This window comes from Chrysochloris asiatica, unplaced genomic scaffold (assembly GCF_000296735.1).
Source record: "Chrysochloris asiatica unplaced genomic scaffold, ChrAsi1.0 scaffold00011, whole genome shotgun sequence".
NCBI classification, from domain to species: domain Eukaryota; kingdom Metazoa; phylum Chordata; class Mammalia; order Afrosoricida; family Chrysochloridae; genus Chrysochloris; species Chrysochloris asiatica.
The window spans coordinates 18,337,664-18,365,230 of record NW_006408529.1 but is presented as its reverse complement, the minus strand read 5'-3'; the positions used below and the strand labels follow the sequence as shown (position 1 = coordinate 18,365,230).

The window sequence follows — 27,567 nt, the reverse complement described above, 5'->3', positions numbered from 1 at the left end:
TCAGACATTTTATAATCATTTTTCTGAATTCTTTCTCAGGTATCTCCAAGGCCTGCCCTCCTTCCAGCATGGAGAGAAGGTCTACTTCTGGTTCATTTGTCTCAGCTATTTTATCTTTTTTTCTGGACATGTGCCAATATGGTCATTTGCTTTTACTTCTTGGACATGTTTAATGTTTATCTGTGGCCCTAGTAATTAATTAATTATATGTTTTGGTAATTTTTTATGTTTTCTGATTACCTCCAGGAAGTTGTGATCAGGTTGTGGTCTTCCTTTTCACACTCCTTACTGCTTGACTCAGAGTAACTTTTTTTGGGCCTCAGTTGGGCCTGGGCCTTGGCGGCGGGCTGTTTGGGCCTCGGGCTGGTGGGTTGAGCCTAGAGCGGGCGGTTTGGGCCTCTGGGGGCCTTGGCATCAGTGACCGGACTGCAGGAGGGTTGGGCCTCGGGCAGGTGGTTTGGGCCTCGGGCAGGCGGTTTGGGCCTCCTGCATCAGCAGCTGGGCATCGGGCGGCTTGGGCATCAGCGTGTGGGGTGGGCGGATTGGGCCTTGGGGGGGCCTGTGCCTCAGGGACCCGGCTGAGGGCGGGTTGGGTCTCAGGGGCACTGGGCCTTGGCGACCAGGCTACGCGGTGGATTGGGCCTCTGGGGCCCAGGGCCTCAGCGACCTGGCTACGCGGTGGTCATGGGTAGGCGATTTTGGCTTTGGTTAGGCCTGGGCCTTTGTGACCAGTCTGTGGACGGGTTGGACCTCAGGGCAGGCCTTGGCCTCAGTGGGAGTGTCTGGGCCTTGGGAGGGCCTTGGCCTCAGTGGGCGGGCCTGTGCCTTGGGCGTTCCTGAGCCTTGGCGGCTAGGCAGAGTGCTGGTCTAGGCCGGGGCAGTAGAGGGCTGGGATTAGTGGATGTAGGGAGGTATTGTCCATATCTGATGACATAAAAAATGCCTCTGTCAGTCTCTCTGTTGGGTACCCCGAATTTCCTGATATCCATGCCGATATCCCTCTCTATTTGTTCAGCTTTGTTAGTTTATGCTTCCTTTTCTCTGGAAATGCAGCCTTCTAAGTGGAGTTGCTCTAGCTCTGCATTCCAAGGTCTGCAGGGGTCAGAGGCACTCGCTGGTGCGGGCGCGGAAGTGGGAGCCGCGTTCAGACAGGCAAAAGCTTAAAATGCCTGCAATTCCTCAGCAATTTGATCTTTTTAAAAAATGAGTTCAGAATGTTGAAATATAAGATCTTATGTTTGTTCAAAGGCTGTCTGTCTGTCTGTTAGACAGAGGTTTTCTATGTGCGATTCCGCCCCTTTTCCCCGGAGCCCTACCTGAGCTGCCTGGTCCAGGTAGCTCCGCCCCACAAACCCCAGAGTAAATTTTTTTTAAATGATTTTACTTTTTTTCTTAAAATAGTAAGTGTAGGTTGTAGTAAGCCGTGGTTGAGACGATTAAGAGAGAGAGTTGTTTCTATTGATGAATATTGTTGCGTTGTGCACCTGTTGAGTCAGTCTTATAACAACCCTTTACAGAGTTTTTGATAATGGCTAGTGGAAGATAATATTGATTGGAAACAAAATTAAAGCGTCACGAAGAATATCAGAAAAGTAATTTAAAAAAGAATCCAGGCATGGGCAACTTTGTGATTATTCATTATTGGATCAAGGAGTCAGGACACATACAAGAATCACACTTTTGTAATGAATATTAAATGTGCTTAAAAAGTGTCGACTGTTTTAGTGAGAGTTGGAAAAATGATAGTATTTCTAGTACTGGAATTAATTTTTCTTTTCTACACAGGGGCTATATTTATCATTGAGAATCTAGATTATGAAAGCTCTCATGAATATTACCTGACTGTTGAAGCCACTGATGGAGGCACACCTTCATTAAGTGATGTTGCAACTGTGAACATTAATGTAACTGATATCAATGATAACACCCCCATGTTCAGCCAAGACACCTACACAGCCGTGATCAGTGAAGATGCTCTTCTTGAACAGTCTGTCATCATGGTATTATTATATATGTTCCTATTTATTTTTTAATTTTTTTTCTTCTGGTTGTTCACAGGAGGTTTTCGTAAGATTGAACCTGTTTTTCTAGTGTTCTTGGAAATAATTGTAAAGATATGAAAGTATCTTGTTAGACCCATTAATTACTGACTGTTATAAATAGTTGCTTTGTAAACAAGTGGTTTTTAATATCAGAAATTCATTTAATAGGCTTCTGGTTACCCTTTTCTTAGCTGTTTCCTAAACAGGAGTTTGATGTATTGTAGGTTATGGCTGATGATGCTGATGGACCTTTAAACAGTCACATCCACTATTCAATTATAGACGGCAATCAAGGAAGCCCATTTACAATTGACCCGGTCAAAGGTGAAGTGAAAGTCACCAAGCTTCTAGACCGGGAAACAGTAAGTGCAAAAGTTTGGTTTAAATTGCTTATAAATTGCTAAATACATAAACAAGAGTGCTTTGTATACAGAATCTGTGTGGCATAATGGGAAATGCCAAAAGATGGAACCAGTGTTTTCTTAAGGAACGGAGAAATGAGATAGAAATAGTTGGAAAAAGTGAAGATCTCAAGAATATAGGAAGTACATTTTGTACTAAAGTGAAGTTTTGGAGTCCTGGTGTGGCACTGTAGGATAAGCACAGAACTGCAAAGTTGGCATTCCAGACTCAACAATTGCTCCTCAGAAACCCTATACAGGGTCATTTTGAGTTGGCAACAACTTGACGGCACTTAACAGCAACAACGACAATATGAAGTTTGGTTAATAAGTTTCATATTCAATAAAGGAAGAAATTACTACTGCCTCCATATTCAGAGGCAATTCATGTGGGCAGAAGCTAGGCTTTAGATACTAGCAGGGATTTGATAGGTCATATAATGAGTAAGGAATCCTGGTGTGGCGCTGTAAGATAAGCACTAGACTGCAAGGTCTGTTTGAATCACAAAGTCTGTGGTTCAAACTCAACCAGCTGCTCCTCAGAAACCCTATATAGGCTCACTATGAGTTGGTTTTAATTCTTAGTGACCCGTGTATGTTTCTAAGGAATGGCTAGTGAGTTTGAACCACCAACCTTACAGTTAGCATGCCAGTATTTATCCTACAGTATCACTCCAGAACTTCAGGTAAAAGACCACACTAAAAACCAGGGTTAGAGGTTCATACTTGATGCTGCAGGCACTGGTTGGTTGGAGTCGGTTCTGACTCATAGTGGCGCTGGTTAGGGTTTCCAAGGCTGTAAATCTTTATGGAAGCAGAAAGCCTCATCTTTCTCTTGCAGAACAGCTGGCAGTTTTGAAAAGCTGACCATGGAGTTGCTAAAATATTTGTGAGCAGAGATGCAACATTACAAAAGGACCATAGTAGGCCTAATTGTTTACAAAATAAGACTAGTTAAGAAGGCCAGTGACTGTTCATCAGCATGAGGCAACAAGAACCTGATTTGGGAAAGTAGTAGTAAGAACTGAGAAAGAACTAATGTAGAAACTTTGCAGAGGAAGAATCCATAGGTCTTATATATGGCTCTTACAGGAAGTAGTGGAATTAGAGGTGGGTTTTTTTTTCCTTTCTTCAGTGTTGTTGTGACTGAGTAGTACCATTAAAGGGAAATAGGGAAGTCATAAATACAAGGAGAAGTTGAAGAATGTGGCTTTGGATATGCTGACCTTCAGAGGAAAGTGGCATATTAAGTAGCATTGTTCAGCCAACATTTGGAGATTTTATTTTGAAGCTTAGAGACTTCAGAGCTAGAAATATAAAGATGGTACTTGCTCTTGGTGATGATCATAAAAATGTTGTAAGAGATTGCAGTAAATGGGAGTAAATGAAACTAGCCACATTAAGCATCTACTCATTGACCCATCCCTCCATCCCTCCATCTTCCTATCCACCCATCTTTTTATCCTCGCATCTACCCACCCATCCACTCATTCAGGCATCCTCCCAGCCAGCCATTCTGTCAGCTTCCCATGCATCCCACCCATCCATCCATGCATTCCCTCACAATTTTAGGTAAGAGGGAAAATAGAGCAGGGGCTGCCTTGGAGAGATGGAAGAGGTATTCCAATGCTTAAAGCTCCAAAGACACCAGGAGGTAGGGAGACTTGTAGGGAAAGACTTGTTTTTCAGAATTATGACATTGCTGGTAATAAAGAATGTAAATTCAGAAGAATGATAGATAAATCCATATTAAAGAGATTGAGGAGATGGCGATAAAGCGTACTATATTAAACACAATTATTTAATTACTCTTAGACTGATTTTATTTGAACAGGGATTGTCCAAGAAAGAGTATAGGAAGTATGACTGTTATGCCAAGGATTCTTGCATTGCTGAGCAAAGCAAAACTAGAATTTTTGATTTAAGAACAACAAGAATCCTTAATATGCAGATACCGTTTTGTAAGGGAGCAGTAGTGGCCTGTGGTGTTACTAGCTAATCTGCCTTCAGAATTGTTTTCTTGGAGTGTCTTGCAAGACTAATGTTCAATAGAACATACTCTGGGACTTAGCCAGATTTCTGTCTTCTTTCACAACTCCTTCTGCAAGAGAGGACATCACAGGGAGCTGCCTGGAAAAGAAGCTGCCTCACTTGACTCTGTCTCTTTTGTATGAAATTTTGAAGAGGTAATTTTGAGGGAATAAGCAGTTGAGTTTAGTCCAAGTATAAACTGATGGGGTAGAGTGATCTGGAGTGTCCTAAGGTGTTTGGAAATAAGTACTTAGGTATTAGAAACAGCTGTATGTCTATTTTTGGCTGAGAGTAAAACCTGGACCTTTTCTGTTGTTACTAAAGCAGCAGCACTTGAGATATGTAAATATTTTGGATGATGATTTCTGTTATTTTTCTTCTTTCTGTTACTAGAAGTGAAGATTTTAATGATAGGGTACTTTAGCAAAATGAGTATTTTACAGGCTTTGGCGATTATAAACTATTTATTTAATTTTTTTGTAAAGCTCTAATTGTGAATTGAGTGATAAGGTCTACGTGGCAGAACATCAGTTTTGTGTGCAACCAATCGCATCTTGTTTTAGTGCAATGGTTACAGTCCCCTCCATGTGCCATTGGTTAACAGTATTTACCTCTATTCACTCTTTTTTTTTACCATATATATATTTTTTGATGTACACAAAACCACACAGGAATATATCATCGTTTAAACAACTAAAGGGCACATTTGCAGACCAGCCCTCTGCCTGTCAGCACACAGTCTTTTTCTTTTTATGAGTCTAGAGTCCTCAGATGCTCTGTCTCTCCATGCCATCATCTCGCTGCTTCTCTGGTTAGGATCCCACGTTCCGCTCATGCTCTTCCCTCTTGCTGGTTCTAGGGTCCTTTGTTTCTGGAGTGTAAGATTAACTATTCCCCATTTTTTGCCACGCAACATGTACCTTTACACTTGTGACATTTGCAATTAGTCATGATAACAATTACTCATTACTCAATCAAAAGAATCCTATCCCCATCTCCTTTCACCAGACCCATCTAGACAAGAAGAAAACTATTCAGTGGGGATTCTACCTTTCCCCACTTGCTCTGACACTAAACTCCCTCTTGAAAAGTTGTAAGCCAGCCACTTCGTGCCTTTATAGCCCACATTTTAGATAGTCAGTGTCTAAGTTGCCCGTCCCTGTCAGCCCTGTATAATGAGGCTTGATTGAAGACTAATCTCTCAGTTGGTATTTTGAGCAACTACGTCAAGTTCATCAGATTGTATTCATTTATACTTGCTTCCTGCATCCTATTTGTCTTCCTCTAGTCGAGTTCTAGCATCCTGTTATGGCACAGTGGATTAATACACTAGACTGCAAAGTCAGTTTGAACCTTAAGGTCGGTAGTTCAGGCTTACCAGCCACTCCTTGGAAACCCTGTACAGTGTCACTATGGGTTGGAACCGACCCAACAACAACAACAAAAACAAAGTCCAGTTCTGATCATAAAGCCATCCAAGCTAGGTCAAATGGGTACTTGTCTGTAAGTTTGGGGATATTCTTGTGCATCTACGTATTAGCTGGACAGTTCACTCTCAGCTCTAGCCCCCAGTGGCTAGTATAACTTCTTTTTTTTTTTCTTTTCTTGAGCTAATACCTTTAATTTTGTAGATGAGTTATTTGCAGTGCACTTGTATATTGCTTAAAGAATTACCTATGTGCACGATATAGTAAATGATCGCAGTCTTTTGGATCTGCCCTTCCAGATTATCAAGAGTGCTCTTCTGGTTTCAACTCTATTCTTTGACCTTGTGGAAATGTACATGTATTCTCTTTGTCTTTCACCCACAAAGATTTCAGGATATACGCTCACCATTCAAGCTTCTGATAATGGCAGCCCGCCCAGAGTGAACACCACTACTGTGAACATTGATGTGTCTGATGTGAATGACAATCCTCCAGTCTTCTCCAAGGGAAACTACAGTGTAATCATCCAGGTAATCTCAGAGTGCTGGAGGGGTCATTGAATCCATTCCTTTTGAAATGAGTGCTTTCTTTGTCTGCAGTTGTGTTTTGTTTATTTGTTTGAACCATCTTTTCCAAAGACTACTTTTTAGGAAAAACAAAACAATGGAAAAAGAAAGCTCGCAGGATCTCTATTGATACTTCAAGATATACGACCTGTTTCCTTCTTTTTATACTTTGGTTTTTAAAATAAATTCACCCTTATTCTAGGATTGGGGAGTACTTGCTTCTTAATCATCGGTTGCCTCTGCTGCTTTTTTCTCTTTGTCTCCTCCTCTTTCCTTTGTACCTTCCTACCCTAGTCTTCTCTCTACTCTTCCTCATGCCCACTCTTTCCTACCTCCCTCTTTCCGTATGTTTCCTTTCTGACTTTTTTCTCCTGTTCCCCCTCACTGCCACCACCTTTCCTTCGCCTTGCCACAATTGGAATATCATGCTGAAGCATTGATTTCTGAAAATTTCCTGTGTGTCTCCTATTACATAGATTACATTTCTTTTGAAAGTTGTATATGTGTGTGTTTAATTCTGTGCAGGAGAACAAACCTGTGGGTTTCAGTGTACTACAGCTCATGGTAACAGACAAGGATTCTTCTCATAATGGTCCACCTTTCTTCTTTACTCTTGTGAGTGGAAATGACGACCGAGCATTTGAAGTTAACCAGCAAGGAGTCCTCCTGACCGCAGTCGCCATAAAGAGGAAAGTGAAGGATCATTACTTACTGCATGTTAAGGTATGAAAGTCTTTTCTTTATGATTTTATTGTGAAGTCATGGAGAGAAAATAGCTATTTTTTAAGTCTTCATTTTCTATTCCATTCCCTGCCTTTGCTTTTAGTGGTTGTGTTCTTGAATTTGAGAGCATGTATTTCATGAAAATCGTAGAATTGTTCTCTTTTTGCTTTTTTACCATCCCTTCATTTTTATTCCACTGCACTTTGAGGGGGCTCATTTATTCATTTGGTTGCTTTATCATAGACACTGATGGAGTCAAACTTAAGTCTGAATTGGTGGAAGGGCTATAAAATGTTTTTCCTTTTCCTTGATACACTTTTTGGTGCGGAAAAGTAGGTATCTGACAGTTGATTACATTTTAAAATATAAGCAGTATAAATATGTCTTTTGTAAGTTGTAAACAGTAAGTATTTTTCTTTTCTCATAGGTGGCAGATAATGGGAAACCTCAGCTGTCATCTTTGACATACATTGACATTAGGGTCATTGAGGAGAGTATATATCCTCCTGCAATTTTACCATTAGAAATTTTTATTACTGTTTTTGGAGAGGAATACTCAGGTGGTGTCATTGGGAAGATCCATGCAACAGACCAAGACGTATATGACACTTTAACCTACAGTCTTGATCCCCAAATGGACAACTTATTCTCAGTTTCCAGCACAGGTGGTAAGCTGATCGCACACAAAAAACTAGATATAGGGCAATATCTTCTCAATGTCAGTGTGACCGATGGAAGATTTACAACAATGGCTGACATCACGGTGCATATCAAGCAAATCACGCAAGAGATGTTGAACCACACCATTGCAATTCGCTTTGCCAATCTTACTCCAGAAGAATTTGTTGGTGACTACTGGCGCAACTTCCAGAGAGCTTTAAGGAACACCTTGGGTGTGAGGAGGAACGACATACAGATTGTAAGCTTGCAGCCCTCTGAGCCTCAATCACACCTAGATGTCTTACTTTTTGTAGAGAAATCAGGTAGTGCTCAGGTTTCAACAAAAATTCTCCTGCATAAGATTAATTCCTCTGTGGCTGATATCGAGGAAATCATTGGTGTTAGAATATTGAATGTGTTCCAGAAGCTCTGTGCAGGACTAGATTGCCCATGGAAATTCTGTGATGAGAAGGTGTCTGTGGATGAAAATGTCATGTCAACGCATAGCACGGCCAGACTGAGTTTTGTGACTCCCCGCCACCGGAGAACCGCTGTGTGTCTCTGCAAAGGTAACACTGAGCATATAAAACAAGGTGTTTTAGGTTTACTTCCCATACGTCCTTTGAAGGCTATAAATGAAAGATCATTTTCTTGGAATTCCAATTAATTGTCTGTCTCTCTTTCTTGTTTCACCAAGAGGGAAAATGCCCAGTTATCCACCATGGATGTGATGACAAGCCATGCCCTGAGGGATCTGAATGTATCACTGATACCAGAGAGGAAAAATACACATGTGTGTGTCCTGATGGCAAGTTTGGTCAGTGCCCAGGTGAGAGTTCAGTTAGTAAGCATTGCCATTTCAACATTCTTCAAATATGTCATTTACCTGATTATGTTTATCATGTTGTTCAACAAACCCATTATTCGTTTCTAGATGTTTTCATTACTCTTCCAACAAAAGCTTATTGTCTTCTAAGCAATGAGTCCCCCATTTCTCCTTCTCCCACCCACTCCTGATAACCACTTTTGGTAATAAACTTTGATCTCTATACACTTGCCTATTCTAGATATTTCATATAATAGGCACCTAGAATATTTGTCCTTTTGTGATCGACTTATTTCACTCCGCATAATGTTCCAGTTTCATCTGAGTCCAGTCCTGTCAGGAGAAAGGTGTGGCAGTCAGCTTCTGTGAGGATTTATAGCCTGGGAAATCCTATGGGGCAGTTCTGCTCTGTCCTGTTGTGTTGTTATGAATCGTAATGGTCTAGAAGACAGTGGGGTTAGAGTTCCATTGTATGTATGTACCACACATACATTGTTTTGCATTCCTCATCTTTGGCTATAGTGAATAGTGTTACAATGAAGATTGGTGTTCAGGTTATTTGTATGTCTTTTTCAGTGTGTCTTACAAATACACACCAGTAGTAGCTTTTCTTTCCTTTTTGACAATAGCATGCCCTTGAGTTATTAGTATAGTGTTCATTTTTTTTTTTTTTTTATCTTTTATCAGGACTCATAAACATAAGGAGTCCTAGTAGTGATGGATTATGAGCTGGGTTGCTAACCACAAGGTAGCAGTTTGAATCTTCCAGTTCGGAGAAAGATGAGGCTTTCTGCTCCTATAAAGATGTACAACCTCAGAAACCCTATACAGGGTTCTGTGAGTCGGAACTGACTCAGTGGCACACAATCACCACCACCACCACCACCATATTAGCATATAGTCTGGAATTTAGATGTTTATTTTCCTTCTCCTCTCCTTTTTGAAATAAAAATGTGATCACATCTCATGTGGGTCTACCTCTTGCTCCTCCTCACACTTCCTTCCCCTTCTGGTACCCCCATTGAGCAGTATGTCATGGACCTCTATATCTATGGTCAAGAAAAAAAACAGAAAACAACTCGTACTTTTTGCACTGTTGCAGTGTGTTATCTAGTGAAGACTGTGCTATCATTAGCGTATCTCTTGTGGAAAGGCAGTCTTTTCTTTTTAAAATTGACCATGTGTGCCTATACAGTAAATTCTAAGATTAGTATTTACTGTGTTAAAAAACTATATTTAAATTTCTTTTAATATACTATTAAAGGTAGTTTCCCAAAAAGCTGTACAAATCTGATTTCTTACAGTCATCTATAAAGGTGCTTGAATCACCATTCGCTTGACAGGATTAAAAGTTTTGAATTGAATAAAGAATCCTCTTACCCAATGTCATGAAAATGATTTGTAATCATTATTTTAATATGTATTTCTCTGGGTACTTGTGAAAGTTTCCTCTTCACTTGCTCATTGACTGTTAGCATTTTTTATTCTGTGACTTGCTTATTGATACTCTTTGCTTGTCTTTTTCTTGTTACCAATATGTGGAGTTTTTTTGTATGTTATGAGTATTAACATTATTTGCATTATAGCTTCTCCTATCTCTGTTTTAATCTTTTGATGTGTTTTAAAGTATCTTTTGTCAATTTGAATCTAATTTTAATCTTGTGAGTTCTGTATAAGTTACATAACAGTCTCCATCTTGGGGGACTGTTATTTATTTTCAGGAAGGGGTTGTTTTCTGTCTTGCTTGAGAAGGCTTCTCAAACTACCCTGAGGCTGTGTATAAATATTTTTCAGAGTTCTTTAGGATTTTATATTGAACATGTTTACATTTGAACCATTATTTTTAGAATTCATTTTTCTGTGATTCAGTAGGCTAATTTATTCTCTTCCAAATGGCGAGCCAGCTAGATTATACTATTAAATAAATAGGCCTTTTTCTATGGAATTGAGTTTTAGAATGTTTCAATCTTCCATAAAAATTTGGATCAGTCTCTGGAGGGGAATCACACTTTTAAAAACATATCACACTTTTAACTTTTAACTTGGTTCTGATTTATTTTTTCCTACTTGTGATTTACAGGGAGTTCATCTGTAACATTTACTGGAAACAGCTTTGTGAAATACCGGCTAATGGAAAATGAGAACAAATTAGAGATGAAATTGACAATGCGGCTCAGAACATATTCTACACATGCTGTTGTGATGTATGCTCGAGGAACAGACTATAGTATCTTGGAGGTATATACTCATGTGATTTTGTACCTCAGATCATGGGAAACTTTTAAAAGACAAATTTTATTTTTATGTTCACTTTATTTGATTTTTAAAAAAAGGTAAAAAAAAAAAAAAAGTTCAGATTGTCTGAAGTAAAAAAAAAAAAAAAATTATTGAATTCCTTAATTAGTTTATTGATAACGTCTGCATGCTCTTCGGAAACCGTACACAGGGTTGCTATGGGTTACAGCCTATTTACCAGCACTTAGCAACACCAGCAATATACATGCTTTATATGTGATGGCATGAAAAGTTCCTTTTGTTATAGCTCAGATTTGCTTATGACTTTTTAGGTTCACATGATTGCTAACGTTCAGACTTTGATTATGTACTATTGTTAGGTGCCATCATGTCAGTTCCAATTCATAGTAACCCTGTATAGGGGGTTTAGAAGGAGTAACTGGTAGCTTTGAACCACCAATCTTGTGCTTGTCTTACTGTTCCAAAAATGCTGTTTCATATTATTTCATCTAGCTTTCTTTTTTAAACATGATTCATGTTTAAAACTCAAAAGTTTGTCTTTTGAGATTACATGAAGCTCTTTTAATTTTTTTTTTTTTTTAACCATTGAGCAGTTAATTACTAGTCATTTCTTTGATGCTTTTGAAGTGTGATTTGTATCTAAACTTGATATAAAGACTTTCATTATATTTGAAATGGACGAAATGAGCGTATGTTGTAGAAAACTTAAATGTGAGGCCAATTTATTTTTTTGACCTTAATTCACCAAGTAAACCTTCCCCTGTATATTTTTGATTAGAGACTGTGATTGAACTTTCAGTGATCTGAGAGTAATGTGAAGGGTGATTATTTTTTTCATAGATTCATAATGGTAGACTACAATACAAATTTGACTGTGGAAGTGGACCTGGAATTGTGTCTGTTCAAAGCATTCAGGTCAACGATGGGCAGTGGCATTCAGTGTTACTCGAAGTGAATGGAAACTACGCTAGGTTGGTTCTAGACCAAGTCCACACGGCATCAGGTACAGCCCCAGGGACTCTGAAAACCCTCAACCTGGATAATCATGTGTTTTTTGGCGGCCACATCCGTCAGCAAGGCACAAGGCATGGAAGAAGTCCTCAAGTTGGTAATGGCTTCAGGGGTTGTATGGACTCCATTTACTTGAACGGGCAAGAGCTCCCTTTACATAACAAACCAAGAAGCTATGCACACATTGAAGAATCGGTGGATGTATCTCCTGGATGCTTATTAACAGCTACAGAAGACTGCTCAAGCAATCCTTGCCAGAATGGAGGCATTTGCAACCCATCACCTACTGGAGGTAGGTGTTATAAAGTATCTTTTAAAATGTCACACTTGTACACACTTAAGGGGAATTTGCTCACATATTTTTTGTTTTGGTTTGTTTTCCTTTCTTTGTTTAAAAAACATTGGTAGATACGGCAGTGTTAAAATTGAGTAGTATATGTTACAGGAGGTTAGAGTCGTGGGCCACCTCTGCTGGAGAGAACAGCTTCTCTGATGTAGCGCGTCTGCAGGCCTGCTCAGGTACCAGAGCAGAACGTAATTTCTCCATGTGTTCCATTCTGCATCTGTCTGCATCTGTAACCACACACAAAGCGCAGCTAACTGAACTTCTCTTGAATCTCTACCGGCTGTTGTTGTTTTGTGCTTCATCGTCATCCTGTATGACCGTGTAGAACTGCCTGACAGTTTCCCAGGGTTTATTAGGATCTTTACAGTATCAGATTGCTAGGTGTTTTTCTCCAGTGGAGCAGCTGGTACGTTCAAACTGCTCACTTTTCAGTTAGTAGCTGAGCACTTAACTATTATTTCACCAGGAGTGCATCCACATGCACTGTTGTTGGGTGCCATCAAGTCAGTTCTGACAAATAATGACTGACACGGAATCTTTTTGGGAGTAGAAAACCTCATCTCTCTCTCACGGAGTAGCTGGTGGGCTCAAACCACCAACCTTGTTGTTCACAGTCTGATGCTTCTCCTACAGAGCCACCACACTTTTACCATAGGCCCTAGCCACAACAAATTCAGAATTGGTATGACACTGTAGGATAAGTACTGTACTGCTTACTGCTAACCACAAGGTTGGTAGCTCAAATCTACTAACCACTCCTTGGAAACCCAGTACAGGGTCGCTGTGAATCAGAACTGACTTCATGGCACTTACGAACAGCAACAACTGTACAACCCCTCAGTTCTTGGCTTCTACCTGCTAGCGTATGCCTCAGGGCAGAGGGCCGGCTAGAATCTTTGCTGGAACTATGTAGAGTATGATATTTCAGAAGATCTTGAACCCCTTCTAATATCATAAACCTTCATCAAGTTCTGTCATTGGCATTTTGAGAGTGTTGTGGGATAACCTTCAGGATGAAGTTGAGAAAGATATTGTCATTGAGATGTGCTGTGATGATCTTGGAAGCAGGAGGCATGGAACATGGCCGTTTGCTGGCGCTGAAAGCCCCTAGTCCAAGGGGAAACATTTCTTTGACTAAAGCTCATCATGGCCAACCTGGAAGGGACAGGGAAGTGCAGTTATGCCATGTTCCCTTAAGGTAATCATTAATACCTCTAATGATAACTTCACTGTCTTCACAATGTAGGGTCTGGACATGTTGTGTGGTCATTTAGCCAAATTTGATGATCATCATTAGTTCTTAACTTTGAATGGTAATTTATAGTCTTGAGAGTGCTTTTCACACTCATTTTCTCGTTCAGTCCTTAACTAGCCTCATGAGCTGCAAATAAATTGAGGCTCAGTGTAAAACCACTGCTTTCGTATTCTAAGTGTTGTCAATCTACATAGTTACTCAAATAAAGGACTTTTTTTTCCCCTGCTCTGTATATGTCATTCAATAATCTTGCTTAAATTCTGGGTAACTAAAGCCAATTGTGATTTTTTTTCTGCAGTACACTGTTGTAATTGTATCGGCTATGGAAAGCTTGATACAGACAACCTTTTGCATGGAGGCAGTGGTAGTTGTACTGGAGAATTAAACCTCTGCTTATACTTGAAAGCACAACCAATATAGTAAGACTGATCATTTTAGTTACTGAGAGGTATTTTCTGTTCCTTTTTACTGATTTAGGTTATTACTGCAAATGCAATGCCTTATTCATAGGGACATATTGTGAAGTGAGCGTCAATCCGTGCTCCTCCAACCCTTGCCTTTATGGTGGTACATGTCTTGTAGACAACGGAGACTTTGTTTGCCAGTGCAGAGGATTATATACTGGTCAGAGGTACGTGTGCTTTTTCTTATCCTTGGTAGTTAATTGTATTTTAAAGTTTCTAAATGTACGATTGTGCATGTAAAAAAATCTCCAGTTAGTGGTTTCTGTTTTGCTGTATTTCTTTGCAATTGGAGCATTACGCTTATACATGTAATTCCTCACTCTTCAGGTGTCAGCTTAGTCCATATTGCAAGGATGAACCCTGTAAAAATGGAGGAACATGTTTTGACAGTTTGGATGGGGCTGTTTGCCAGTGCGACTCAGGTTTTAGAGGAGAAAGGTAAGTGGCTTCTTTCAGGATTTATGTTTGCACCTTTCTGTAGTGTAATATCCATTGGTAAATGCAGACTCTTCATTAATTTGAACTGAAGTGCTTCAGAATTTGATAATCCACATATTGTTGTTAAGTTCAGTTGAGTCAGTTCTGACTCATAGTGACCCTGCATAGAATTTCCGTTTGAACTGCCAACTTTGCGGTCCAGTGCTTTATCCTACAGTGCCACACCAGTACTCCTTCCTCATATTGCCTCCTTGTATGTTTTTTGTTTACATGCTACACTTTTTTTTAAAATATTGAGAAAGTGAAAAACCTATTCCTTTCCTTTAGAAATAATTGTAAACAAAAAATGTGTGGGTTCTTTCAGGCAGCAAATATTTCTGGAATGAAATATTACCTCTTTTAAAGCAAATACCTATATATCCTTGAGAGTGATGGTAATGATGTTCTTTGTAATAGGCTTCAACTACATTTATATGCAGACCTCTCTCCACTCTCGTTATCTTTTATAATCCTTACCGTCATTCTGAGAAGTCATTATTGTTTCCCAGGTGACGACAATAAGGCATGCCAATACCCATTACCGTTTTTGAAAGAGGTGCATGTCAGATTTTTGTGCCAGTTCCTATTTTGTCTTAGGTTTTTTACCAATTCACTTAATAAAAAGATTACTGAGGTCTGTACCTTTGGGTCAGTCTTATTTGAAGGATTTCCATATAATCCGCTTGTATAAATGTGTATATGGTATTGCAGCGCAGTAGTCTTCATAAATCCTGAAATTTGACATCAGTCGTAATATTTTCTCATTAATTCTACTCAGTAAATACTTTGCAACTTCTGTTGTTGTTAAGTGCTGTTGAGTCGGTTCCGATTCATAGCAACTCTGTATAGGGTTTCCAAGGAGTAGCTGGTAAGTTTGAACCACTGACCATGTGGTTCAGACCGACCTTACAGTAGTACTTTATCCTATAATACCATACCAGGACTCCTTTCCTAAATCTAGTCAGTTAATATATATTATTGGTAGCATTTTGTCAGTGTAATGGATTTTGACAAAATGCTGTGGATATCCAAAATTTCTATGCTAGGTGAGTATGGCGCCTGGTAAATGAACCATTAGCTCAAAGGAGGAAGGACTTAAGAAGTGGCAGGTAGGTATGCACAGGTGCAAAATATGCCCTTGTTCAGAAAGACCAAGGGTGTGTGCATGTTAGGATAGGGTGTGGAAAGTTTTCAGATGGAGTCCCATTTTAAAATGGAAAACATTTATTGTTTTCTCTCCTTTCACATAAGTTTTATGGAACCTGTCATATTCTCAAACTTAAACACATTAAGAAACATAATCTAGTCTATTAGAACAGTTTACAGCATGCCGTTTATCTGTGTGCACATTCCGGATTATTGAATGGTAGATTGTATATCTAACATAGAAACACATGTTTTAGCCTAACAGTTTAATTTAGTAGTCTCTTGAATCCTATAAAAATGGCACGATCTAATGCTGGTCTCCCAAATATATGTTAAAAAGCTATAATCAAGTGGTTGAGTATACCACTGAAGGGTTTTGCATTGTAGTTATTGGTGATAGTGGGAGTTTAGGTTATTTCATTTTGGTTTTGGTCATATATTTTTAAGGAAAAATGATTTTTTACTCCTTTAAGTATATGTTGCCTTTCATCCTGGCAGGTGTCAGAGTGACGTTGATGAGTGTGCGGGCAGCCCCTGCCACAATGGGGCCCTGTGTGAGAATACCCACGGCTCCTATCACTGTAACTGCAGCCAGGAATTTAGGGGCAAACACTGCGAGGACGCTACCCCCAATCAATACGTGTCCACCCCATGGAACATCGGCCTGGCTGAAGGAATTGGAGTCCTTGCTTTTATCATAGGGATCTTTTTACTGGTGTTGGTATTTGTTCTTTGCCGCAAAATGAGTAATCGAAAGAAGAAACACCAGCCCAAACCTGAAGATAAACACTTGGGGCCCACAACTGCGTTCTTACAAAGACCGTATTTTGATTCAAAGTTAAATAAGAACATTTATTCAGACATACCACCCCAGGTGCCTGTCCGGCCTATTTCCTACACTCCAAGCATTCCAAGCGACTCTAGAAACAACCTTGACCGGAATTCCTTCGAAGGATCTGCTATCCCAGAGCATCCTGAGTTCAGCACTTTTAACCCTGAGTCTGTGCATGGACACCGGAAAGCCGTGGCTGTGTGCAGTGTAGCTCCAAACTTGCCTCCTCCGCCTCCTTCAAACTCGCCTTCTGACAGTGACTCCATACAGAAGCCTAGCTGGGACTTTGACTATGACAGTAAGCATGAATGACTTCCTCTAACTAAAATGTCACTGAGAGAAACAGTTGAAATCACATAGCTCTCTGAGAGCTATGTTCGTTCAAGTCAAAATATAGTCTTTGTTGGAGGTAGAGTCACTATAATTATAACATGATTGTCTTGCTAACCAAAAGTTTGGCTGTTTGTGTCCAGCCAAAGGTACCATGAAAAGAAATTCCTGGTGATGGATGTCTAGAAAATCAGCCATTGCAAACCTTGTGGAGCACAGTTCTAGTCTGATGCACATGGGGTTTCCATATGTTGGAATTAACTGGTGGTTAGTGATAAATGCAGGAGTCCTGCATTTATGTGGTGCTGTGGGTTAATGCGCCAGACTACAAAGCCGTTTGAACTGCAAGGTCAGCGGTTCAAGGTCATCAGCTGCTCCTCAGAAACCACCCCATACAGGGTCACTGTGGGTCGGAATCAACTCGACGGCACTTGACCACAACAACAGTGATAAATACAAGGGGGTTTTGTACTATTTTTACATTCTGTCTTTCCACAAGCTTTTTGAAACCTTTCATATGCTCAAAATCTTAAGACCTTTGGGAGATTTGATAGACTTTCTCAGGTGTCTAGAGACTTGGACTGAGCATTTTAGTTATGATGTTATTTTAATAAGGAATCAAATTTAGTCATGTTTCAATTAATATTCTGCAGTGCGGTGATCATTGCATTTTTGTAGGTGGTATGGACCCAGAGCTATACTTACTGAGACTTTTTATGACAAGTTATTAAAAACTTTTGGGATATTTGCATGCTTGGGTTTATATATATACATACAGATATATAACTAAAGATGGCAGCTTTTATATTGTGATCTCAAGTATACCGAGTGCTTTATATGAGAAGCTATATATGCCATTTTTCAAACAAAATTTTAATATCAAAATATTGTCTAATGATATTCATAGTATGATTTATAATCTGTGGATATTCCAAGAATATTTGCAGGAATTTTGTTGGTGGTGGTTTTTCCTTCTTTTAAGGCAGTTGTTTGTTAGCACTTGCCCTGTATCAGAATGTAGCAGTGACTAAAACAGCCCTTTGTCTACCTGGAGCTTACTGGGGTTTTGTTTTTTTTAATCTCTTCCTCATAGCTAAAGTGGTGGATCTAGATCCCTGTCTTTCTAAGAAGCCTCTGGAGGAAAAGCCGTCTCTTCCATACAGTGCCCGGGAAAGCCTGTCTGAAGTGCAGTCACTCAGTTCCTTCCAGTCGGAATCGTGCGATGACAATGGTGAGTAGGCAGAATGATTGGAATGCTGTGGTTAGCTCGTCAGTTGTGCAGAAAGCAGTTCACAGTGTATTATTATATAATGATACAGATGCATCGGGTGCTCTTAGTAAGTTTCAAAAAGTTTTCATTGCCTTACTTGGACCATGTTTAAATACCTTTGTATTTGCTTGCATGAATATGTTAGGGAACTGATTTAAGCTGTTCCTAATATATAGATATTTGACCTGTAGCGATTTTTTTTTTTTAGTAATAGGAAAGAAAATATAACTTATTGAAGGGTGATTTCTATCTCATTGACTAGTTTTGTATTGCCTAGTGTGTCACAACAGTAAATGTTACAGAAGTTAGGGGGTGGGGTGGGGGAGTTGAAATGAGCCCTGATACTTTGTTGAGCACCCTCTACACACATCCACACACATCGCTGAGAGGACAGTGATCATCTGAAATGTTCACCTTCAGTAGCACCTTTGGTATTACATACAAGGTCTTGTTTGTCTCCTCCCTCAACCCCCCGTGCGGCCTCAGCTCCCATATGGATCAGAGCATACTGACTGAAAGCACAGTGTAAGAGATCGCTAGTAAGTTTGATTATATTTCTAATAAAGAAAGTTTGACAATGGAATCTTTGATACCAAAGTTGAAAGTTATATTTATCTGATTGATCTAAAGTTAAATTGCATTGATGATTGCATTGGCCATTAGAGGAAATTGGCCAATATTTAGTAACACAATAAGCATGGTGGAGTTCCCTCCCCTGCTTTAGATTCTCTGTATTTTGTTGTTGTTGAGAATATACACAGAAAAATATAACTCCAATTCAATCATTTCTACGTGGACGCTTCAGTGACATTATTTACATTCTTAGAGTTATGCAACCATTCTTTCTCTCCTTTTCTCTGTTGTTTCTGCCTGATTGTCATAAACTCACTGCCCCCTCAGGTTTTTATCTAATCTTTCAAATTGATGTTGTCCATTTGACCTCATAGGAGTCCTGGTGTGGCGCTATGGGTTAATGCACCAGACTGCAAAGCCCTTTGAACTACAAGGTCGGTGGTTCAAGCTCACTAGTCACTCCTTGGAAACCTTATTACAGGGTCGCTATGGGCTGGAATTGACTCGACGGCACTTAACAACAACAAAAACATTTGACCTTATAGATATAGCTCTCAAAAGAGCATAATGCTCAGCAGACCTCCTTTTTTACTAATGAAACTATTGTTCAGTTTTAAGAAGAGTTCAGGAGATATTTTTTGTTTAAGATTTAAAGATGACTCAAAACAATGAAGTTTTAAGTGAAAACTTTTAAATCTTAGAGTTAATAAGCTTTGCTTTCTTTCCCCCTTTTTTGACACTGAAATGTAATATGTTTAAACATTTTGGACATTCTTTATTGGTGGGAAGAAATCATCTGCTCACATACTTGTTTCTAAGTCATAGTACTATGATCCATAGCAGAGTCCCATTTCTGAACAAAAATAGCCAGAAGTATATTTCATGTATTCTCATTTCAAGCATGTCATGTGTGAATCCAACTTGTGTGTATTCAGAATGTAGTTGACTAATAGCTTTGCTTATAAGCTAACAACAAGAAAATAGCAACAAAATAATTATTTACTAGTTTACTTAATAACTTGTAACATGGCCTCTGATGCCCTTTATAAATATATTTCTGCTTTTTATCAGTATTACCTTTTTTTTTTTTTTTAGTTCATTTCATTGAAATATCATTTCAGTATCCCCAAACACTTTATATAAGTTATGATCAAGTTATGGAACATAATTCCCAGATAATATAATCTGAGGGGGGCAACAAAAGCCAAAACCATGTTTCTAGGCATAGGTTATAGTTATTTTCAGAATTTTGATCATTATCATTAAATTTAAAGTCTGTTTTATAAGTCTATACTTACATTATATTGGTTTTCTTAGGCTGTTCTGAAAAATTGCTAAGAACTTAGTGTCTTAAGACCTCATAAATTTATTTTCTTACAGTTCTGTAGGTTAAAAGTCTAAACTAAGTCTCACTGGATAAAAACCAAGGTGTCAGCATGGTTGTGTTTTTTTTTTTTTGGAAGCTCTGATGGAGAATTTGTTAGCTTCCCTTTTTCAGCTTCTGGAAACTTCCCAATTTCCTTGACTCATGGTCCCTCCCTCCATCTTTCAAAGACAGTGTTTGCTCTGTGATCCACTTCTGTAGTCTCCTCTCCCACTGACTATTTCTCCTTTTAAGATCTCGTGTAATTAGATTGGGCCCACTTGATATAATTTAAGATCATTTCCCATCTCAAGATCTGTAACCTAACGCATATCAGCAAACTCTCCTTTGCCAGGTCAGGTATCATTACCGGTATTTATGACTTGGACATCTTTGGGAGCCATTCTTCCGTCTACCATAGAGAAACATATTTTTCTTGGCACATAGATACTTTTAAAGTCATCTGATCTACAAAGAGAAAGGGAACTCACACACAGCACAGCTAGGCAGAAGGTCTGCACTTCTCCACTGGTGTATTAACTCACCAGCTGTTAGTCCACCTGCAGAAAGGCAGAATGTGGCATGGTGCAAGTAGAACAAAGGGAAAACCGTCTTTGTAGTGCTTATATGTAGCGCACATTTTGCCTTACGTAGCTTTAAATCTTTATTTTCAGGGGATAATGTTCAAGCTAATTAAATGGTCAGAAAAGTGGCATACCAAGAGAATTTTACTCTTTGAATAGGAAATCTTTCCCCCTTGAGATGTTAAAATAGGAATTGTATGTCATGACTATTCTGTAAGGATCCCTGGTGGCGCTGTAGATAAGCACTGAACTGCTAATCCCAAGGTTGACTGTTCAGATCCACTAGCCACTCTGCTGGAGAAAGATGAGGCTATCTGCTCTCATAGAGATTTGCAACCTGTTTAGGTTTCTGTGAGTCCGAATTGCCTTTATGGCAGTGGGTCTGGTTTGGTTTTGAACTCAATTCATATTGTAATTTGGAGAAAATTTCTATTTTTTTTCCCCCTAGATTCTAGTAAAGTATAAACTTACTTTATTGCTTTAATTAATAACAACAAATACATTGCTTAGTTAGCAAAATCTGAACAGCAGAGCTAAATGTGTTACGTAGTTGAAGTATTCACTTCACATCTTTAAATCATGAGGTAGAAATTGTGTAACATGAAGACATTCTGTTTAATGCGCCGTTTTCTAACTAACTGAAGATTTTCTAATTTGCTCCTTTTGTGCTTTTTACAAGCTTCCGTAGTGACTGTAATACACCTTGTCAACACTGTAGTTGACACGGTGAATAAAGAAGGTATAGTCATAAGTGCTTGTGCTTGGTGTTTGTCGATAGTGATTGTGTCACTAGTGCAGTGTGCTTTTGCCTGTTAATTGTCATGCAAATAGTTTGTGGGTTTGAGGTGTTTGTGTCCTTTTATCTTATACAGGTACATTTATTCATAATAGAGATACATTCAAAAATATTTCTTTGTATGTAATTTTTTGTTGCCTTTTGCGATTCATAGTGCATTTGCACAGACATTAGTGTTAACTCTGATCATGAGGATTATCTTTACATGGTATACTATGAAGAAGTTTAGAAGTGATTCTAATTAAAGCACTTTTCTAATAGAAAAAAATAATTTTTATGTGAATGAGAATGAGACTGAATAGAATACATGCTTTCTATATAACTAGTGATAACGGACTTTTTTATTTATATGATAGAAGATATATGTTAATACTTGGTTTAGTAAACATTGTTTAATATGTAGCTTTGTCTGTTCCAAATCAGAAGGACCACATCCCTCAAGTTTACTTAAGTTGAATCCTTTATTAGTGCACTGGACACAGAGCAGTCACATGTGAGATGACACACAGGCTAATCTTCAAATTGTAGTGTAAATCAGATCATGTGGAAGGCTGGTTGCTGGGCCCCAGCACCATTTCTGATTCCGTAGTTGTGGTTTGGGGCCTGAGAATTTGCATCTCTAACAAGTTCTCAGTAGAGTCTGATTTTGCTGGTCCAGGGCTGACACTTCGAAACTTTTTTTTACTGTTACTGATTACTAATGGGAGCCCTTGTATGGCACTGTAGGATAAGAACTGGTCCACAAAGTTGGTTTGAACTGTAAGGTTGGGAGTTTAAACTCTCCAGCCGCTCCTTGGAAACCCTATCCCGGGTCACTATGAGTTGGCACTAACTTGATGGCTCTTAACAACGACAATTACTAATGAGCCATATATTTGTTTTGTGAAGAAATCTTTTTGATAGTTAGGAAAGTAATCTGTATTTTGTTTAGTAACTTTTAATTTTAACATTGTGATATTACGCCAGTATTTTGAATATTGATGGGCTTTAAAGAAGTAAAAGTTAAATAAGTTTCAGCATATTTAAGAAGTATAAATTGAAAATTACCTGAAATTTTAAGGATCATTGAGTACCTATTTAGTAGAAGGACTTTCGTTGTGGTGCAGTAGGATAAGCACCGATTGCTAACCACACCATTGGCGATTCAAACCCACTAACCTATCCTTGGAAACACTATCTATACAGGGTCACTATGAGTCGAATTGACTCAACAGCCCTTAATAACAACATTTAGTAACAAAAATAACATTTAGTAGCAAAGACTGGTGAATTTGAACCCCTGACCTTGCAGTTCAAAACTACTTTGCAGTCTAGCTCATCATACAGCCCACACCAGGAAGACAGTGGTTAACAACTCTCTGTTTTTCTTTTTGGAAAGTTATTTCTGATTGTGTGGTTTTTTGTTGTTCTTTTTAAGTGCTGGTGGTATACAGCTGAGTCTCTTCTGATTCATAGCAACTCTGTTTGGGGTTTCTGAGGCTGAAAATCTTTACAGGGGCAGAAAGCCTCATCTTTCTCCTCAGATGTTAAGTAGACTTTAAGTGTTGGATAAATGCTTCATTGGCCTATTCATTTTTCAGGGTTAAACATGGTCTTTGGCCTATTCATTTTTCAGGGTAAACATGGTCTTTTCATTTTTTAGTTTAAATTCCTAGAAGAAAATCAGCCATCAAATCTTAATTTGTTCTAAACTACTGTATGTGTAGGGTTTCCAAGAAGATGGTTTTACATATAGAATGTATATAAAGCATCGGTTTGTTTGAAAAGTCACTTAAGTGATCATACTTCTATGATAAGAATTGTTGATGGCAGCTAGCAGTTATGTTACCTTGTTTATTGTCGTTAAGTGCCTTCCAGCTGGTTCTGACTCACAACGACCCTGTATTGGGTTTCTGAGGAGCAGCTGGTGGGTATGAACTGTTGACGTGGTTTGCAGTCCAGGGCTGATCCTACAGAGCCATGTCATAAAATCTCTAAGGGGAATTCCATCCCCATTTCAAAGATAGGGGAACCTGAAGAGTAGCCAGATAGTAGGCTCTCAGGATCACGTAGTCCTTGATGGCAAAGTTGGGATTTACATCCACTTTCTCTGGCTTTCCTGTGTAGAAATCTGTGTATAAACCACAGGTCCTGAACGAGCAAGCATAATCGCAGATTTGGAGTCATCTTGTGGCGCTGTAGGATAAGCGCTCCGACTGCAAGATCAATTTGAACCACAAGGTTCAAACCCACTAGCCACTTCTTGGAGACTCTATACAGGTGGCTACGAGTGAGAACCGACTTGATGTCACTACTAAACAACAACAATTGCAGATTTGAAGGAAAAATAAGTTATGTGTAGCTAATGTGCTCTCCAGAGCCAGGTTAAAAATATAAATATAAGAGATTACATTAAAAATAGACAAGGTTTAGATTGTCTACTTTTACTTACCTTTAAGTAGCTAATGCTTCATTCATGAATTTCTCTGAGTTTTTAATATACATTTAAAGGGTATAATATGTTTTAAAGTATGTGCATATCATGTAGCTTTAGATATATTTGGATTGTCATCTAAATAAACTGATCCTGCAGAGGCCTCGCAAAAATGATTTTATGATATTTCTCAATACAGTGAATGCGTAACTGAAATTCTTTCTCGGTTTACATTTTATTAGAGCCTGTCAATTTTAAGTATCCTATCAAAAATCTGTACTTTTAGAATTTCCAGAAACAAAGAACAGAAAGCATAATCGTATTTGTGTTCCCTGCAAAATGTGTAGTTCATCTTCATCATCTTTTTACTCCACCGTCGTGTCCCATTTTATTTGTACTGTATAAATTTCCAAGCCATTTGGAAGGTTCGTAGATATTGGTCTGAAGGTCTGATGTATGGTTGACTGGACCTTTATAAATAGTTTACATTGTTGCATACGATTAACTTTATTGCCTTTTAATCTGTTTATCTGTTTTAATTATAAATGTGTTTTTTTTTCTTTCTACTTGGCCACCTAAAGAATCTTTGGCTGCTCCTGACCTCAGCAAACCACGAGGTGACTTATGCATGCCAGTTGTTCATTGATACTCACTAAAAAACCAAACCACACCAACACTGGTGAAGAGTTGACCTTAACGCTGACTTGCTTCATGTTTGCTCAGTATATGCAGCAGTAACTAAGTGCATCAGAGTTTATGTGCTGTATTCTAGACACGGAGTGCCTGATAACCTCTCCCCCTCTTTCAAAGGATTTGAAAAATCCTAAATTAAAAAAAAAAAAGCAAAAAACCTCCAAATTGGGGATTTTCTTTTTTTTTTTTTTTAAATAACAATCCTATGATATAGTTTAAATGATCCTTTTGTTTAAAAAGTAACAAAGCTTGATTGTTGTTGTCGTCTTTCAAAAATATCTCATATTTTTCAGTGCTTGCTTAACTGTATTTTGCTTTATTTGAAGGCATGCTTTTGATACATACCTATATTCAAACAATTCATTAATTTACTTAGCACTAGTAAAAAAAGTATGATGTTTAATATTAAATGAAATACATTTTTATGAAGGCAATTTTAGTCTAGATTTTAGTGTATTAAAGATTATAATTTTGAAAAAAGTCACTGATTAGACAGTTTCTCGCGCAGCTTAAGTCACATTGGATACTTTAATAAATAGTGACTTCTTTATGAAAGAATAAAACTACTAATGTTCTAAGACTTCATAGAAATCATGGGTGGAATGTTCAAAGGACGATTGGAGAGTCATTTGTAGAAAAACAGGCATAATGTAGATGTAAGCACATTGCCTCTATTAAAATTGATTTTGTTTCTATGGATGTTTGGTACATGCATAAACTGCAAGTCAGTATTTTAGAAATAGTGCCTAGTTCATAGAGGTCCTCAAAATTCAGAGTGAAGACATAGGGTTTCCAAAGTGATTAACCTGTAATGTGTGAATGCAGGCACACCTCTAGTTTTGGTACACTTTACTCTACATATGCTTGAAAGAAAACACACTGAGATCTGTTGTCTTCTTTTTCACCCAGGGTATCACTGGGATACATCGGACTGGATGCCAAGTGATCCTCTGCCAGACATACAAGAGTTTCCCAACTGTGAAATTATCAGTGAACAAACACACCTGTACTCAGCAGACCCAAATGCCATTGATACAGACTATTACCCTGGAGGCTACGACATAGAAAGTGACTTTCCACCACCACCAGAAGACTTCCCTGCACCAGATGAGCTACCACCATTACCTCCCGATTTCAGCCATCACTTTGAATCCATACACCCTCCTAGAGACATGCCTGCCGCAGGTAGTTTAGGTTCTTCAACGAGGAACCGGCAGAGGTTCAATTTGAATCAGTATCTGCCCAATTTCTATCCCGCTGACATGTCTGAACCTCAGAAAACAGGCACTGGTGAGAATAGTACTTGTAGAGACCCTTACGCCCTTTACAGTCCAGGGTATCAAAGAAACTTTGAAGCCCCCACTGTAGAAAACATGCCCATGTCTGTGTACGCGTCCACAGCTTCCTGCTCTGATGTGTCAGCGTGCTGTGAAGTGGAGTCTGAGGTCATGGTGAGTGACTATGAGAGTGGGGACGACGGCCACTTTGAAGAGGTGACAATTCCTCCACTCGATCCGCAGCAGCATACTGAAGTCTGACGCTCACACTCCCCCCAAAGTGCCTGGACTTTGATGAACCTAGAGATTATTTAAATAATAATCTGCATTGTTCTTTGCAGCAGTGCTTAGACAGTTTTTGTTTTTCTGGTGACCTAAAATGGGCATGGCTGCACTGAACCTTGCGCCTCTTGACACGTTAGCCATTTCCAGTGTCCTAACCTACTGTAATTGGGAGAGATTTACATTGGCTGTGCCATTTCTGAACGTCCTTTATCCTTTTTTTTTTAAATTCACATTTGTCTGTTCAAATAAGACCACGAAAATCAGTCCTTCCATCTTGTTAGCATGACTCATGTATTTATGTAGATTTGATGATTTCGTTTTCCTGTTTGTAAATTTTATGTACAGATTTGATTTCTCATAGTTTTAACTAGATCATCAAGTATTATGTGGTTTTGTTCTGACTGAATTCTGGTGGTGTTAGTGACATTACCTACACCCTGATTTTTAAAAAAAATATAACCAGGGTTTCGTTACATGTTCTTTCCCACTGAGGTGTCGGACATTTCATAATTGCATTTCAATCTAGTCTTTCATTTCTAGATGTACATATGATGGGAAAGAGTTGATCCATGGACATGTCTTAAACGGATTACTGTATTTTAGAATTATAAACATTTTTCATTATTGGAAAGTGTAATGGGGACCTTCTGCATACCTGTTTAGAACCAAAACCACCCTGACACAGTTTTTATAGTGTCTGTATATTTGTGATGCAATGGTCTTGTAAAGGTTTTTACTGAAATCTACCATTAGCCAGTCTTTCTTACTGACAATAAATTATTAATAAAACACTTTATCTTTATTGCCTGTTTTTCTTTGTATTTATAGTCCTGTTGAGGATTTGGTTACCGAATTTAGAAGGAAAGAAGAATGAAAAGATGGATCTAGATTCACTGGCTGAAATGTAGATTTTCGATTTGCCACAGCCAGGCTGTACCTACAGATGTAGCCACAAGGTGGCAGTATATGGCTACCTGATACTGTTCAGATTCTGAATTTAAGGACTATAGGTATAAAGGTCTACAGCTTAGTTGTCTGATAAATATCATACATATTTCTTACTAAAACTTCAAGAAAGTTTTGCTTTACACATTTTAAATTTTATTACTATTTATTGGCCTTCATGTAAATGATTCTGTATTTTCACATTACTCAACGATTTATTTTTTTTTAAGTCTGTAAAATCATTTTTTCTGTTGCCAAAGAACATACCATTTTTCTGTGTGGTTTAATGTGAACTCTAGTAGCCATATTCCTTGTGTATATACGCTGTCAAAATCCATCTTTCCAACAGGTAATTATTGAGTATCTGCTATGTGCCAATCACTGTGATACTAGTTATGAAGAATTGAGCTTTGCTAGACCTTTGGAAACATTCTTTTTCCCCTCTCAGGAAATGCCTTTATTTTTATCAAATGATATGTATATATGGTTCAAAATACAAAAGTGCTTTTTTAAAAAAAAGCAGTAACCCCTTGCTCTATCTGTAATTTACTTACAACTCTTTAAGCTGTTTCTCC

At 38.6% G+C, this 27,567-nt stretch overlaps 1 protein-coding gene across 1 annotated transcript in view; it reads left to right on the top strand.

Moving 5' to 3' along the window:
• The window catches only part of FAT1 (FAT atypical cadherin 1), a 145,127-nt gene extending 118,278 nt beyond the window's left edge, over nt 1-26,849 (top strand). The window contains exons 14-26 of the mRNA XM_006834456.1: nt 1,786-2,000; nt 2,267-2,404; nt 6,288-6,431; nt 6,993-7,190; nt 7,618-8,419; nt 8,548-8,679; nt 10,757-10,914; nt 11,773-12,235; nt 14,022-14,175; nt 14,336-14,446; nt 16,130-16,761; nt 17,887-18,024; nt 25,395-26,849. Coding sequence (XP_006834519.1) covers nt 1,786-2,000; nt 2,267-2,404; nt 6,288-6,431; nt 6,993-7,190; nt 7,618-8,419; nt 8,548-8,679; nt 10,757-10,914; nt 11,773-12,235; nt 14,022-14,175; nt 14,336-14,446; nt 16,130-16,761; nt 17,887-18,024; nt 25,395-26,023 — 3,914 coding nt within the window. The 3' untranslated portion in view covers nt 26,024-26,849. The remainder of the gene's footprint in view (nt 1-1,785; nt 2,001-2,266; nt 2,405-6,287; nt 6,432-6,992; nt 7,191-7,617; nt 8,420-8,547; nt 8,680-10,756; nt 10,915-11,772; nt 12,236-14,021; nt 14,176-14,335; nt 14,447-16,129; nt 16,762-17,886; nt 18,025-25,394) is intronic.
• The last annotated feature ends 718 nt before the right edge of the window (nt 26,850-27,567 follow it).